General features: G+C 35.6%; 2 protein-coding genes across 3 annotated transcripts; both read right to left on the reverse strand.

Annotated features, from left to right (window-relative positions):
- Positions 1–216: 216 nt before the first annotated feature.
- On the reverse strand, positions 217–10,139 carry LOC106965076 (T-cell immunoreceptor with Ig and ITIM domains-like). 2 transcript variants are annotated; one of them, XM_015060969.1, is made up of 7 exons: positions 3,525–3,952; positions 3,373–3,438; positions 2,775–3,086; positions 2,492–2,618; positions 2,139–2,173; positions 1,976–2,043; positions 217–1,877 (listed from the first exon to the last, which is right to left on the reverse strand). In XM_015060969.1, the coding sequence occupies exons 2-7, from the start codon at positions 3,428–3,430 to the stop codon at positions 1,719–1,721; spliced, it is 759 nt and encodes a 252-aa protein (XP_014916455.1). In that variant the 5' UTR covers positions 3,431–3,438; positions 3,525–3,952; the 3' UTR covers positions 217–1,718. The 2 variants fall into 2 exon arrangements, with proteins under 2 accessions (XP_014916455.1, XP_014916456.1); XM_015060970.1 differs by lacking the exons at positions 3,373–3,438; positions 3,525–3,952 and adding an exon at positions 9,942–10,139.
- Positions 10,140–11,961: 1,822 nt separating this feature from the next.
- On the reverse strand, positions 11,962–16,885 carry LOC106965078 (carcinoembryonic antigen-related cell adhesion molecule 2-like). The gene is made up of 6 exons (XM_015060973.1): positions 16,756–16,885; positions 14,060–14,377; positions 12,868–13,143; positions 12,526–12,774; positions 12,381–12,462; positions 11,962–12,305 (listed from the first exon to the last, which is right to left on the reverse strand). Exons 1-5 carry the CDS (start codon positions 16,883–16,885, stop codon positions 12,389–12,391), a joined length of 1,047 nt encoding a protein of 348 aa, XP_014916459.1. The 3' UTR covers positions 11,962–12,305; positions 12,381–12,388.
- Positions 16,886–17,234: the final 349 nt, after the last annotated feature.

The following is a 17,234-nucleotide window of genomic DNA, read 5'->3' on the forward strand; positions in this document are numbered from 1 at the left end:
ACTGTATATTAGCAGTAAAAGCTACTTGAAAACTGACTCAGAGCTAATCTGTTCGGCTGTTTCTTCTCTTAAACCACTGCAGGAGCTACTGCCATTAACATCTTACTTTAAACATAGGCTAGGAGCCTGAAGTGACCCAAATTAGATTTTTTCTTTATAATTTTTGTTTAATACGACTTGTATCTGATCTTTTCATAACAGTCTGAACGAAACGTTTTTTGTTTTTTCTTGGATATGTGGTATAAAATCATGTGTGACCCAAGTTCTGAACAGCCAGATGGCATTCATCATCTGACCTGAACATAATCGATACTCCACAAACGTCACTATTCTGTGTCCTGATATGTGCAAGCAGGAAGAAAAATAACAACCATAATGAAGATTAAGTTATGCTCCACCATTAAAATGAACATTTACTTTCACTTCTTCTTTTTCATAGCAGTTGGTAAAACACAGAACGCTGACGTTATTGCACTCTTTACTGACCAGACAGGACACTTTCAGGTCATTTACAGTTCACAGAGATCACATACAAGTCGCATATATTTGGAAGTGTGAACAACCTTAAAAAAAAAAATAAATGAAGTACAATTTCACAAAAAAATCAGATTTGGGTCACTTCATGCTGCAGTGTGAACGCAGCAGAAGACAACGTATCTCTTGATCACAGCTTCTGTGTTTTTTGTGTGTATGCTGTGTTTTCTCAAATACTCAATCTATTGTGGTAGATCATCTTTCACTCTGAGTCACGTTCTGCTTTAGGAGTTTTTCTCTCCACTATCGCTCCATGCATGCTCAGTGAGAGGGATTGTTGCTAAGTCAGCACTGCAATGAAAGCAGCTGTGGCTATAAGCCCTTTCAGGAGGACTAAATGCTGGAGGTCAATGACCCAAAGTAATCTAAAGGTTTCCAGAAGTACAAAACATTTTAACCAATTTTAATAATAAGACAAATTTGACTGCATTGTTTGGTAACTAGGATAAATTTGGAATAACTGAATTGCACAATTCAGTTACGTATTGTGTATAATTGGATTGAATTAGCTGGGTTTTTGGAAAGTTCCTTGATAAGTGAGTTATAAGTTAGCGCATTATAAACAAACTGAATGAAAGTAATAAAATAAACTGCAAACTTGGACACCTTATGGCTTTCTTCTTCTCACAACTCAATGAAAGTCAGATTTGTTATCCTGTCAATGGAGTAATGACTGAGCTCTTAGACCTTCTCAGAATAACTGAGTCTATAATCAAAATAAAGGTTCAATTATCCAGGTCAATTAACTGATTGGGAAACCTCTGACAAAAATTGGTTTCACTGGATTTCATTCAAGGCTACAACAGTTAAAGGGGAAGCCTATCATTTTTAAGCCAGGTTTTTATTTGGTAAAAATGACCTGATCATTTTCTTTCTACTTTAAAGTTTCCTGCAGTTTCTTCTTCATTTTCTGGCTAAGAAAAATGTTAAAGAAATAAATACATAAATTAAAACAACATAGAAATAGACTGCATTTTGGCAAACAGCAACCACAAGTTACAGGCATGCATGCTGAGGTGGTGATGTTATCATTTAGTCTGAGTAGTTTGCAAATAGCATGTGCAGATCGACCACAGAGCTGCAAATGATTGAAATCAGGGGTAGACGTTATTTTACATATATATAAATATATACATATATATATATAAACAGAACTTTTGCAGCAAATCTGTTCGATGCAGCATTCAAACACTAAACACTGTTTCTAAATTGGGCCTCTGATGATAAACCCTGACCTCTGCATATGTGACTTCCTCAGTCTTTGCAGCTGCTCTGGGTATTTTAATCAGTGAAGATCCTGAATTTCTGGTCCGCTTAGGCCTCACATCCGCATACACCATTTCCTACAGCAAGAGAATGAAAAAGTGTTGATTCTCAATCATTTCTTTGTCGTTACAGCAAAATTATTAAAAACAACTGTTGATTAAAAATTTTAATTTACCTCTGTGCTCACCGGGTCCTTGTAGATATAAGATGGTCTGTTCACACTCGCTACACGACTTGATGTGTCTAAAAACCATATGAGCCTCATTAGAGGAAGTGAAAAAATCTCAAAATACATTGAATGTTCAGAAATAGAGTGATGAGAGATCGTTTGCTCTCACCTATGTGGACTTCAAGTCTGCGAGCCGCTTTATGTCTACAAGAGGGAACATATGGAGCCACGATTAGATTTCTAAAATTGTTTTACTTCAAGTTTGTAGGATTCAAATAGACCACACTGGTTTTATTCGTTTATCTGGTAGATAATTCTTTTTAAGACAAGCTTAATAACTGCACCCTGATTCTTCTTAGCACCACTTATAATCAGAAAAAAGCCTCAAAATAAACACACTTTTAATTGCAGTAGGACAATCTCCCCACTTTTGCAAGTTTAATACTTTTTATATTTTATAAATGTAGGTAACTAAACAGAGTCATTCCACCACAACATGAGTACCAGTAAAAACAGGCCTACCTTCTGACATAGGTAAGGTAAGCTGCAGCCGTCAGGATCCCCAGAAGCAGCACAGCAGAGATGATGATCGCGCAAAGTTGCCCTGCTGGCATCGGTGTCTGGTTGGTTTTTTCTGAGACAGGATCGCCTAAAAGATGTCAAATAAAATTATTTAGTGTTAATAATGATCTGATGAGCACTCAGATCATATGTCAAAAATACACAAAGTCAAGAAGTTGAGTAGTTTCTCTAAGCTTATTTAGAATAGTTTATCATCTGATTAATGATTTGAAAGATTTCTTACCAGTAACAACAACAAGTTTGATGATTTCTTCATGTGATCCACTTGGGAATGTGGCTACAGAGCAGGTGTAATTCCCTGAATCTGTCATTTCCACATCTCTAATTTTCAGTGACTGTCCTGTAAGATTTATTCTTTCCTTTAGGGGAGAATCTTTTATATTCATTCCTTGCTCGGGGTTGAAAACAAGAATAGTTGTGGACTCAAATTCCCACTGAATCTGAGTAATATTTTCTGATTCTGGGGCTAACTGGCATTTCAAAATGACCTCTTTACCAACATATCCAGTCACTTTGAGTGTTTCTACCTGGAGATCTGTAAGAAAAAAAAAGTTAACATGCTGAAGAGCCGGATAGAGTAATTTGAATGAGTTTGCATTTCAAAGTTATGGTGTTATTTTTTTTTTTATTACTTGATAAAGTCTATTTTCTTTCTCAGAAAATAAAACAATATTTTTTTCTGTTAAAACATGAAGCCTTCAAAAAAACACTTAGGATATTTCATTTCTGTCAAGGAACTTCAGAAATGTTTATTTTAGTGTGAAACTCTTCAGGAATGTAATAAATCAAAATGTGTCTGAATTTTAAAATGGGAATCTCACCTGGAAATGATGTGATGAAAATTAGAGTTACAGCAAGGAGTCTGTTGCAGGTTCTCATTGCAGCGACTACACATCATAAAACACAATTACTGAAGTTAATTATGTTATTTTAACTTTATTGTCGCCTTTAAATCAACTCGGTAAAAACTTACCGTCGGTCCGTGGAGCGGAGACAGGAGCAAATTTAGAAATGTAAAATCATTTGAAGGCACAGCAGTAAAAAAGACTTTTAGGAAGCGGAACAAAACCTAAACGAGACCATAAAGCAAAGGTTCCTACAACAGCTCTGCCTATCCATTTCCCCAGAGAGTCCCAGTTGACCGAGATCATAAATAAAATCAGTGATAGCGCTGATCAAAGTAGTAACTACTTTTGACCACAAAGATGAGCACATTAATGCTACAGGAGTAATTTTACAATTTTCAAAGGTCTGACAAGATACTAACAATAAAAAGCAAATTTTAAAAAATCGCTCCCAAACTTATCTGACTGACCGCCTCATGTTTCTAAAGATTATCGACGGTAAACATGATTTCTGTCCTGCTCAACACTGACCTCTTGTGGTGAACTTCGTGTAAGCTTTCTGGACATACTGCTTGAATACACATAACCTTTATGGTGGTTTGAAACCCAACATGTGTGCCCACTCCACTACTGGTGTATTTTAATGAATAAAAAAAAAGAAGTTAAATATCAAGAATAGCTCACTAGCACAATTGTTACTAAGAATATTTTAACACACTTTTCTGATGTTTGCCAATAAATAAAAACTTAGAACCATACATCATCATTTTTTCATTCCATTGTGTTTTAAAGTGGCACAGGATCTAAATATGACACACTGAAGTTTTTAGTTTTAACCTGAAATTTGAGAGTTGGTGTCATTTAATCTTTGATCAGAATATGGCCTCACTTTGTTTTTGTTTCATTTTCAAATGAAGGAAAGTGAATAAATTTGTTTTCATAGGAAGATGAGACTTAGAGATAGCAAAAGAGCTGACACTATTCTCTCAGAGGCTAAGTTGAGAAAACTTTTACAGAAGGAAAAGAAGACAGTAAAAATGAATAAAAGTAGAAAGTAGTTTAATTTACACAAGGCACAACATATTTTCTGGTCAGTTAAATCTCTGGCCATCATTGCTTTCTTCTTCTTGGGTATTAGGTTCTCAGTGCTGTTGCACGTGCTTCGTCTGGATGAGGTTAACACTTACGAGTGGTCTCAGTGGTTGTGAAGCTTGCAGTGTTAGATGTTAATGGTTTTCCACACCTTTTGTCACAACGTTTGCTTCTTATAGGTCATTTATTTAAAAAAAATGCACAAAAGAACTCTTAGTCTTATGGTATTCACCTGTTACAATATAAAGTAACTTGATGTGTGATTTAAAATTCACAAATGGGTATGTGCTGGTCATTATGGATAATAAAAACAGTTAAATATCAGTAACACCTTACCAGTACAATTGTTATTCTAACACACGCTTTTCAGATTTTTGTCAGTGAATAAAAACTTAGAACCATACATCATTTTTTTCATTCCATTGTGTTTTTAAGTGACGCAGGATATAAATATGACACACTCAAGTTTTTATTTTTAACCTGAAATTTGAAAAAGTTAAAGTGGTGGGGAAACTTTGCATGGACACCGTGGCAGATAACTAGTTTTCTGTAAGATAAGCTCTTTCCCTGCCATCAACACAATGAACAGCACATACACAAGGTTGATTGACAGCACTCAAAACTCCCTTCGCTTGTATTTGACTAAGAGCGGTGCATTTCTTCAAATGGCAAAGAGGCACAGTTAAAAGGTGGGGGGCAGTTTAAACATATGTAAAAACAAAACCTAATAAAAAAAATTACATACTGGAGCTTTAATCCTATAGACTTGAAAACTGGTTCTGACCTCATCTGCTTAGATGTGTTTTTTCTCTAGATTACGGCAATTAACTTTTCTTTTAAACATAGAAAGTACTTCTGGATCACAGCTTCTTTTTTTGTGTGTGTGCTCTGTTTCTCAAATGCCCAGTCGGTTATGATCGGGCATTTGATCATAACGGCAGTTAAAATAACTGACAAATGAGAAGTAAATGCTGCTAATGCAGTTATTTTTAACTGCATTTGTCAGTTAAAATAAGATTAGGAATTAGAGCCATGATCTGCTGGAGATTTCTTACTGTTAAATCGAAGTTTCCTCTTTACCCTTGCTACAGTCATGCTCAGTAAGTCCTGTAACGTCAACGACATCATGCAAGCAACTGTCCTCTGTTGCTACATGCCATTGCAGGAAAAGTAAATGCTGCAAGTCAATGACTCATTACAATTTGCTGGGTTTCTGAAAATGGCAAATATTTTAATCAATTTCACTAATAAACCAAGTTTGCCTCAATTGTTAGACAATTAATTAATTTGGAATATATGTAACTGAATTGGAACCTGTTTGTGTAGTTGGATTTAATTACCTGGGTTTTTGGGAAGTGACTTGTTATAAATTAGTGCTTTATAAACAAACTAAAAAAATAATAGAATAATCTGCAAATGGGACATATTATGGATGTTAGCAATGGCTTTCTTCTCTTGCTCCAGTTGAGATTTGCAATGACTAAGCTGTGGATCTCTTAGACCTTCTCAGAATGGCTGAGTTTATAATTAAATAAAGGTTTAATTATCCAGGTCAATTAACTGATTGGGAAACTTCTGAGGAAGATCGTTTTATTGGATTTTATTCAAGAGTAAAAGGGGCTGAATATAGTTTTTAAGACAAGTTTTTGTTTGGTGAAGAATCACTATTATTTTAATTCCACTTCAAAATTATGTTACATTTTGTTGCTCCATTACATTAAATCCCAATACAAAGTGTGAAGTTTGATTTTTCAAGTGAAAAAAGGTGAAAATCTCAAAGGATATGAACAGTTTCATTAGATATGATTCAAAAACTACACATGATAATTGTGAAAAGGCTGTTTCACAAGCTCACATAAACACAACATCCCCTGCGTTTTAAATGGTACATTCTTAGTCTTTTGGTAAAAAATGTTGGTTCAATAACGTCATAAATGAAAACAATTGAAAAATGGAAAACATTTATGCAAGCAGCAATCACAAGTTATAGACATGCTGAAATGCTGATATTATCATTTAGCTGGAAGTTTTATTGAGTTTGTTGAAAGCGTTTGCAGAACGACCACAGAGCTGCAGACAATTTTTTTTTTTTTTCATAAAACCAGTACTGTTGCAGCAAATCTGTTCTGTACAAGATTCACTAAACACTAAACACTGTTTCTAAGTTGGGTCTCTGATGATAAACTTTGACCCCCTCATATATGACTTCCTCAGCCTTTGCAGCTGCTCGAGGTGTTTTATTCAGTGAAGATCCTGAATGTCTGGTTCGTTTAGGCCTCACATCCGCATACACCACTTCCTACAGCAAGCGTTAAAAAAAGTGTTGATTCAGAACAATTTCTCTCTAATCACAGCAGAATTATATAAAAAACAGACAAATTTTTGATTAAAAATTTAAATTTACCCCTGAGCTCACAGGGCCGCTGTAGTTCACACTCGCTTCATGACTTGATGCATCTAAAAAACATAAAAGCCTCTTTAGAGGAAGTGGAAACCCCCCCCCCCAAATAAAGCAGTTGAATGCTGTTCAGAAATGGAGTGATGAGAGATCGTTTGCTCTCACCTATGTGGACTTCAAGTCTGCGAGCCGCTTTATGTCTACAAGAGGAAACGTAAAGAGCCACGATTAGATTTCTGAAATTGTTTGACTTCAAGTTTGCATGATTCAAATAGACCAAAGTGGTTTTATTCCAGTTTATCTTGTAGATTTTTTTAAAGATACTTTTTAGAACCACTCATAGATCAGCAAAATGCCTCAAAATAAATACAATTTTAATTGCAGTAGGATAATTTCCCCACTTAGTGTTTTTTTCTTTTTTCATTTTTAGAAAAAAATTATACATTGTTGCCCTGTCTTTTAATACGCTTTATAACTCCATTTTTACAAGTAGGACAAGACTTCTATAACGTTTCACAAGTCGAAGCAAACAGATCTGTGACCAAGATTCAGTAGCATTAAATATGGACAAACTGTTTCATGTTTTCTTGCCAGAGCTACCTGATTTTTTTAAAATAGATTTTATTTTTCGTGGGGTTCATTACACAATGCTTTTTAATAAGGTTTGCCACACATTTGAAAGAGAAACTTTAGAGTTTTTTTTTTTACATTTTTTTTCTAAATTTATTATGTTTTCATATTTTGAGTATTGGCTCATTAATATAAAAAAACATCCAGGCTAACTGAGAAATAATTCTAAATATAAACATTTTGAGTCTGTTTGTTTGATGGGTTCTATGTTCTTTTTATCAGGGGCTCGGAGAAACTGGGCTCTGTGGATTGTCATATTTATTATCCAGGGAAAGCTAAATTAATGGATAACTAATTAAATCTCAGATTGAATTTTTTAAAAAGCATGATTTATATTCACTTTAAAAGAGCTGGGTCAAAATAATGTTGCTGTCCTTCGGTGCAATAACAATAAAAGTTTCTGATTCTGATGAGTCTGGAAACCATTAATCTAGTTTAAAGAAATCAGCTGATTATCACTGATTACCAAGGGAGGTTCTCCCAATGACTAACTATAACTAACAGGATGGTATTTTAAAGCATTTTAGTGTAAATATATGATACAGCAATAAATGATGTCTTTTTATGTTTTTTATTTTTTTAAACATATTTACCAGGAATGTCTGAACAGCACTGTATTTGTTAGAATTGATTTATTGTAAAATTAAAGTGTAAGTCTTTAATTTAAATTTTTCAAAATATATGTGACTACACAGAGTCATTCCACCCCAACAGGCCTACCTTCTGACATAGGTAATGTAAGCTGCAGCCGTCAGGATCCCCAAAAGCAGCACAGCAGAAATGATGATCGCACAAAGTTGCCCTGCAGACATCGGTGTCTGCTGCTCTTGATCTAGTACAGGCTCACCTAAAATATGTCAAATAAAAACTGTGTTAATAATGATCTGTTGAGCAATCAGATCATGTAAAAAATTAAATGCATAAAATCAAGAAGTTGAGTAGTTTCTCTAAGCTTATTTAAAATAGTTTATCATCTGATTAATGATTCTTTACTTACCAGTAACAACAACAAGTTCGATGGTTTCTTCATGTAATCCACTGGGGAATGCGGTTACAGTGCAGGTGTAATTCCCTGAATCTGTCATTTTCACATCTCTAATTTTCAGCGACTGTTCTGTAAAATTCACTCTTTCCATTAGGGGAGAATTTTTTATATCCATTCCAAGCCGGGGGTTGAAAAAAAGAATAATCATGGACTCAAATTCCCACTGAACAAGAGTAATGTTTCCTGATTCTGGGACAAACTGGCATTTCAAAATGACATCTTCACCAACATATCCAGTCACTTTGAGTGTTTCTGCCTGAAGATCTGTAAGAAAAAAAAAGTTAACATGCTGAAGAGTCGGATAGAGAGTAATTTGAATGAGATCGCATTTACCAGTTCATAATTATAGTGTTATTTTTATCACTTGATAAATTAAAATTTTATTTCTCAGAAAACAAAGTTATTTTTCTGTCAAGATGAACACTTCACAAAAACACTTCGGATGTTTCACTTCTGTCAAGGAACTTAAGAAATTTCCATATTAGTTTGAGCCATAACTCTTCAGGAGTCAACCTGAAGAGTTATGGCTCTTCAGTTCTGCATTGTAAAACATTTTACTCACATGTAGATGTCTGTTATTGAATACTCTATAATTCAAATAAATTTAGCGAGTTTTAGATGTTGAACCTAAATGTGTGAGTTTGAGAAAGATAAATTTACAGTAGTAAGTTGTGCTAACTTTTTATTAATTTAGTCAAACCTTCAAGAGTTGAATAAATTAGAGTTTTTAGGTTAGCACTTAAAAAAACTGAAAGAAGAAAAAGACAGGAGTGGGGACTACTTCTCATTGTGCTTAGCAGCATGTTTTTGTATCCTCAGATGGATACAAAACATTGATCTCACTCTTGCGTTATTAAGGCAAATGTTCATTTTAATGCACTTCTGAGTTTGCAAATCTTGAGGATAATGTCTTGTTCACACTAAATGTTTTTGAGCAGAATCATTGTAATGTTTGATAAAAGTTATCAGATCAGAAGTTTTTGTTCATTCAATTTGAAACAAGAATTTACATTGTCCTAAAGTAAAATAAGTAGTTATTTTAACTTGATATAGTGAGTAAAAATAATAGAGAAATGTGGCTTTTTAACTAGGTGAGAGCAGTTTTTTTTCTTGCATATTGTGAAATAATTATTTGGTTTAAATTTCAGCATTAAGTTAAACCTTACAATTCAAGATTAATAAACTTTAAAAACAATGTTTAAACAACTTGCCTCTAGCTGTTAACCAACTTCACGAACTTTAATTTCTGAGTTAAAACCAAAACAATTATGTTGTTGACTTAAATTGCATTTTCAAGGCAGCAGGTATACTTTCATTTTCAAGTTAAACCATTTTCAAATGTTTTAGTGTGGCACCAGAATTTTAAAATAAGAGTCTCACCTGGAAATGATGTGATGAAAATTAGATTTACAACATGAAGTATGTTGCAGGTTCTCATTGCGGCGACTGGAGATCATAAAACACAATTAGTAAAAATTTGTTTTAAATTTAATTGTCATTTTTAAATCAACTTTGGAGGAACTTACTGTTGATGCATGGAGCGGAGGCAGAAGTAATGTAAGAAGTGTAAAACCCTTTGAAGGCAGAGCAGTAAAAACCGACAAGAAGTGGAGCAAAAGCTAAACGCGACCATAAAGCAAAAGTTCCTACATCAGCTCTGCTAATCTACTGCCTCGTTGCCCTTGTTGAGCAAGACTATAAATACAATCAATGTGCTCTGACGCTGCTCAAAAATACTAATTTCTTTTGACCTAAGCATTGACAGTTTTAGGAATGAATTTACGATTTTCAAAAGTTTGACAAGATAATGACAATAAGAAATAAAAGAAAATGTCCCGAACTGATCTGACTGAATGCCTTATGTTTCTAAAGACGTTACATTACCCATGTCAAACGTGACTCCTGTCCTTGTGATCTTCATATAAACTTTCTCGATAAATCTCTTGAAATGCTGTGCATATTGCTTATGAGCTCTTTGTGTTTTGAATCCAGAATTGCTAAAGGAAAGATGTTTACCAGTAAGTAACACTTATACAGCACAGAGACCTACTTAATATTTGACCCAGATATAATCTCACATCTGTTTTTGTTCCCTTTTCACATGAAAGACGATGAAGAAATACATGATGATAGAAAGGTGAGACTTCCTGTAAATATTTAATTTACATATATAATTTTCTGGACAGTGGCTCTGTCTTTGCTTTCTTCTTGGTCATCAGGTTCTCAGCACTGTTGGACGTGCTTCGTCCGGATGAGGTTAACGCTTCCGAGTGGTTTCAGTGGTTGTGAAGATCTCAGTGTTGGATGTTAATGGTTTTTCCACACCTTTTGTCACAACTGTTGCTTCTTAAAGGTCATTTATTATTTGTTACTCGAAAAACAATCCCCTCTTAGATTAACTCATTACAGTACAATGAATCTCAATATATAAAAACTTTTACTAACCACAACTGCATGAAAACTGCTGGTGTTATTTTTAATTCACAGATGAGTGAATCCTGGCCATTATGGATAAATAAACCATTAAATATCAACAATATCTCACCAGTACAAGTTTTGCTATTTAACACACACACTCCTCAGATTTTTGTCAAGAAATACAAACTTTAAATCATGTCTCATTTTGTTGTATTTTTCAATCAGACACCATCTAAATAAATACCGATGTTTGTAATTGTAGCATAAAACTGGAAAAAGTTCAAGTGGTAGGAACACGTTGAACTGTATTGAGTTTCTTTGTAACCAACAAAAACACAGTTTTAAAATGAGGCACAGGGAGAAGGAAAATATGAAATGGGCGGCAAAACATTAAACAGATTTTATCTCAATATGTACTGAGTGTGTCAGGAAGTACAGCTCAGTTAGCAGTTTGAGTGAGGAAGTTAAAAATAGAATGACTGCAGGCTGAAGAATATGGGGAAGGAAAGTGGTTTCATTCAAACCTTAACTCAGTCTCATCATATCGATCTTTTTTAGAGAAGCTACTCAAATAGATGACATATAAACATCTCCTCCAATCAGAGTCCCACGTTCAGGAGCTCCCAGGTGTCCAATAGGCAATGAGGTCAGTGATCCATGCTGGTTTCATTTAACTCAATCCCAGCATGTAAAGATGAAGGTGAAAAAATATCAGGAATTACAGATAATAATAGAGTCGCAGCTCTACATCCAACGTTTTTCTATTAACAGAAAGACCTCAATGGATATTGTCCTGCTATGCTTATGACAGATTTTTACATAAAACAAGAGATGATTAGTGACAAACCTAAAAAGTAGAAAAAGAGAAAAGGAGTGCAAAAACTAAGATGATCTTTCCATCAGCAACGATCGTTGGAATATTTACACCCACAGAAAATCACAAACGTGAGAGTGGAATAGGGTAGGCAGTATTTCATTAAATTTAATTATTTAAAATGTTTTACAGAGTTAAACTGCTAATTATTAATAATTGGTGCATCAATGTGTCTTTAGCAGAAACTAAAAGTGCTAATTTCTTCAGCAAGTATATATTTCCAAAGAATTTCTGTGTTTCAGTTTTTTTTCTATCCAAAGTAAAATAATTAAAAACAACAGATATAAAAAGTAAAAAATAAAACAACATGTATATCTATTTAAATATAGATTGCACCTAGAAGTGCAAGACTTTTCATTTCACATCAGGTCTTTCTGAGCTTTCGGCAGAATCCAACGCTTCTTGTAGTTTTGTACTTTTCATTGGAGGTTTTCTTTATTAGCTGCATTTATCTGAGGGTTGAACAGGAAGAAAGTGCCATGTTAATAAATGCATGGTATAATTATAATTATAACAGAGTGACTCACCTGCTGTCTTACATTAACCCCTTCAGATTAATTACGCTGATGACCAAAGCTGAGAATGACCAACAGGGGGCAGTGCAGGATGCTGTGTATGATAGAGAGGTTTCAGTCAAAATGAAGCAGAAACGACATTCAATGACCATCTTACCTCTCAGATCCAGAACGGCAGAGTTTTCCTTCCTGGTCACCATGTTTCTGGCAGTGCAGGTGTAATTGCCAATGTTTTTAGCCTCTAGCTTCTCTATAACAAACATGGAGGTGTTGACATGCGTTTCATTCCCATTAAATGTCCAGCTGAAGTTTGCTGGAGGAACAGAAACTGCTGTGCACAGCAGTGTCACTCTGTGACCAGGCCAAGCTGCTGACGGCCCAATAACTGATATGTTATACGGTCCGTCTGCACAGAAAGATATTACACGTCGGGTCAAAGCCATAAAAAGCTGACCTGTGGTCAACAGCTGAAATAAATCTTGAGTTTTACAGTACTTACAGTTGACAGTGAGATGGAGAGCCGCAGTCTGGCTGCTGACTGGGTTGCTGACTCTACACTGGTAGTTGCCGTGGTTGGAGCTGAGGACGGGGCGTATGAACATGGTTCTGTTGTCCATCGACAAGCTGATGCTCTGCCCGAAATCAAGAGGACGGCCATCTTTCATCCACTCTCTGGTGATGACGGAGCCGGAGGCCTCGCAGGTGAGGCTGGTGGAGCTTTGGTTTTCTATCAGGACGGCTGCAGGGCTGCGGATGTTCGCTCCAGTTATCAGCTCTGGTGGTGAAAATTTCAGACAATAACTACAAGAGTTCAATAAAATATCCTGATAAATCTTTGCGATACCAAATTGATTAGGCCAAGAAATAGCAGATGTGATTGTCTGAATTTCAGACTGAATTGTTGATTTTTACTGTTCTGTAAAGTAAATGTTACATTATTTATAAGTTCATTAGTGTCAGAGTATGCATTTTATTTCAGTTTGACAATGTTTCTTCCACCACATATAAAAACATTCTTATGTCTATATATGTGAAGATATTTATGCAAAAAGGCACAATTAAAGCTGTTCAGCACGCAAATGATTGAAGGGAGATATTAATAAAGGATTTATGGTGAATTACAGCTGATTAGATGACTAGAATATGTTTAGTACCTGTTACAATGTATCCTGCTCCTTAAACTGATTTTAAACAAAGAAAAAATATAAAAATAAACATGAAGTCTATAGCTAAAATGACAACTATATATAAATATATAAATAAAATGAAAATGAACATTTTAATGAAAATAGAGAAACACACATTTGGTATAAACCACTAATTGATCAGCAAAATTATTGTGAATTTTTCAACAGGTGCTAAACATAACCAGAGAGTATATATATTGCAGCATTTTAAATATATTCTAAGAATTATACTATTTTATTTGGTGGTTTAATAAGTGAGAAATGTTCTTTCTACAAAAGAGTTTGAAGGTTTTTAGTTGCCTCTCAGAGTTGCCTTTTTTAAAAACTCAGTTTTATTTTAAAATGCATTAAATATCAAACTTTTAAGCCCAGTTTTGTGTTTTCTGAGATGTTTTATCCATCTGGTTATTTTATTTCACCTGAATCCACCATTATTCCTTTAGGAAACATTCATGTTCAGATGGATTTGTTCCTTATTTCCCCCCATAGTGTCTAAAGACCTACCGTACACATTGAGGGTGATCCTCCCCGTTCTCTGCAGCCCCCCGTCCGGTATGATGGTGAGTGTGTACTCCCCGCTGTCCTCCAGCACCAGGTTCCTGAGCTCCAGCGCTCCTGTGGCTCGATCTAATGAGATCCGGTTGGTGTGTCCCGGCTCTGTGATGTTGGTGCTGGTGGAAGTGATGATGTTCGCGCCTTTAAAGCTCCAGCTGACAGACAGAAATGGGCTCTGTGGGGGGCTGAGGCTGGTGGTGAACTTCACTCTGCCTCCTACGGCTCCACTCAGCGGTCCTGGGTTTAAAATATTCTCACCTGAGCACACTGCTTTTTAACCCCAAGAGGGAAGAAAAACGGTCAAAACATCAATAACCCTGCAAGTTCTGCCATACTGTTAATTGAAAATGGACATTTTATTTCTCCGTCTGTAAGAAAATAAACTAAATTTACCTGATAACAGGAGCATCACAGCAGCCCAGAAGCTCTTGTCCATGCTTTGAATGGATTTTTAAAATATTGCCAGAGTCCACCACAAAGTTTGAAATGCAGAGTTGAAGGTTCTCCTGCTCTTTTATTGTCCAACACACAACCAACTCCAGCCTCCCACTCACTAATGCAAAGAGCAAATAATGTTTACTCTGCTTGTGCACATACATCTAATTGCCTGTGGGTAAATGCAATCAAGAGTTACGTGCCTCTTCCTAAGGGGGTTTTCACGTAAAAGGGACTCGGCTACATTTGAAATGAAAGATGAGAATGGATCTCCTTTAGATAGATTATGATCTTTGACATCTGGTTTCTGTTTTCTAGTCATATGTTGAACTCAATACAACATAGAAAGGTCGAGTTTAAGTAAAACTAAAACATGTAAAGTTTCAAGAAGTTTAGGGAGTTTGGAGAATGTCCAGTTGTGCTTGTATGAATATGAATACATTTGCATTAAAATGTTACGTTTATGAAATTAAAGCTTTGGGATAAAACGTCATCTTATTAATTTATTGATAACTTCTTAAAATATCCATGGGTTTTTCAAGGGTTTGGCTTGATAATTCATTTTCACTGACCAGACTGTTTGCCTGTGTACATATTGATGAAACTTGCAGTTGTAAAAGCAGTTCAGACTCTGACTCATGTTGGTGACCATCGGTTTTTATGAGTGTTTCAAGCTTTTGAGGTTTCCTGTTTGGGAAGATGCAGTGATCCGTAGCAGAGGAGGATCAAAGACGGCCAGGAGACACTTTGGCTCCACCAGACAGCTTCCCAAACAGAAAGTTCCTTCAAAAGCTGAACAATAGATTCAGAAAAACAATCTCTCTCGCTCTCCTGGGTCCTGTGGTGCATTTCGTACCAACCATCCATTAAATTACACCCACCAGGAGGACTTTTCATAACAGCTTTGACAACCACTGGTTCAGGGTAATTTTCCATCATTTGCTCTTACGCTAGGGTAAGAAAATATGGTCATGTCACCCCAATAAATATCTGAGATCAGGAGTCGCTTAGAGTGTAGCAAAAAGCTTCAGGAAATAATACGCAGTTGAAATAAATTGCATGTGAGATTCTAGTTTGGTTTATTTTGAAATTCTGAGAGGTAAGTAGCAGAAGAAGGATGATTTGGTAAAGCACTGATCTGGAGTCAGCTGGACCAGAAATCTATAAAAATCAGAACCAAGAGAAAACATCAACGCTTTGAATACAAAATGAAGGTTCAGCCAGTAAAGAAAGAAAAGCAGTGAAATCCTACAAAACTGTCATTTTCCTTGAATCAGGACGTCTGCATCCAGGATTATCGCCTCCACCGCTTCACCAGGTGGCATCACAAACCTCAACTTCTCATGTATAATCTTCTTTGAGGTGTTGGCACAATCTCAAAAACTGACTTCCATGAAGATGTTACATTATTGAGGTGCAGCGAATCAGCAGAAAGGAAAATAAATTGACTGAAGTGCTGCAATCTGTATTCTTGCTGCATATGATGCTTTCACATAGCTCAAACTAAAATATTTTAATTGTTTAATATTACAGCATAATCTTTTTATATGTTTTGATAATTTACCAACACAACAGAACAAATACATTTTACACTTTAAAGAAAAAGCACAGCTCATACGGCAGAGGGAGCAGTGATCAGGAAGCACCCGTCTAGCAGAGTGGATGTTTTTTATCCCCCCCAACTGTTTTTCCAGGAAACACATCAAATGTGAAAGCAAATAGCTCTCCACCTGCTATTTTATGGCCACTTTAATCTGTACTCACAGTTACAGTGGTGTTTTTTTTTTAGGTTCTGTGAATTTGAAAACAGTACATTAAGGCCCTGCTACCAAGTAGTGTTTTACTGTGGAAGACACATTTAAGATACTCCTTTTAATAGAACGAATAAAACATAAATATCACAAAACACATCTGTGCAAAATGTTGTTTGTAAAGCCTATGTAACAGATTTGCATATACCAACAGTATGTGGATATGTTTCATTATTAAGTTTACCTTTTCTGTCTAAAAACAAACACAAATTTGTTGAAATAATGGTGCAACATCCAGCTGTTATGTAGTTAGCTTTTGAGGCGTCACAGTCTGGGAAATCTGAATGATTATTATGGAATGGATTATTATTATTTTTGTTAAACTTACTTAAACACATCAGATTCCAGAGACATTTTCTTTAAACCGTTTCCGCCTGTGACAGTTAACTTGTGACTCACTGTTTCTCGGTTTCTCGGTGTACGTCTCGCTGCCAGCGCCTCGACTCGACTGGATGACACGCGCCGCTTCGTGACTGTTGGTTGGTTTTCCATTAAAGAGCCAAGTGAACCTTGCTGAAGGCGCAGACATTGTGGAGCAGCAGAGCATCGTGAAATCTCCTGTGTGCACTGAGGCAGGTCCTTTAATGGTTGAGCTGTCAGGTCCATCTGGAGCGCACTTTATGTCAGAGCAGTCAGAGTGTTGGAAATAATCTGGTTTGGCAGCAGTTGTTATAGATTTAGGTTATTTTGCAAATAACACTCCTCAGTTTGAGTGGTGTGTGTAATTTAAATGGCAGCCTATAAGGGTCAAATACAATGCTAGAAAAAAATTCAATTTAAAAACATGTAAAAACAACATATAGATAAAAAAATGTATACTTACAGATCACTTACGATATTACTGACATCATATTTAAACCAGCACTTTAGATAACCGG

The sequence above is a fragment of the Poecilia latipinna genome, unplaced genomic scaffold, assembly GCF_001443285.1.
Source record: "Poecilia latipinna isolate Pla-1442-1.1 unplaced genomic scaffold, P_latipinna-1.0 Scaffold1761, whole genome shotgun sequence".
In the NCBI taxonomy this organism is placed as follows: Eukaryota; Metazoa; Chordata; class Actinopteri; order Cyprinodontiformes; family Poeciliidae; genus Poecilia; species Poecilia latipinna.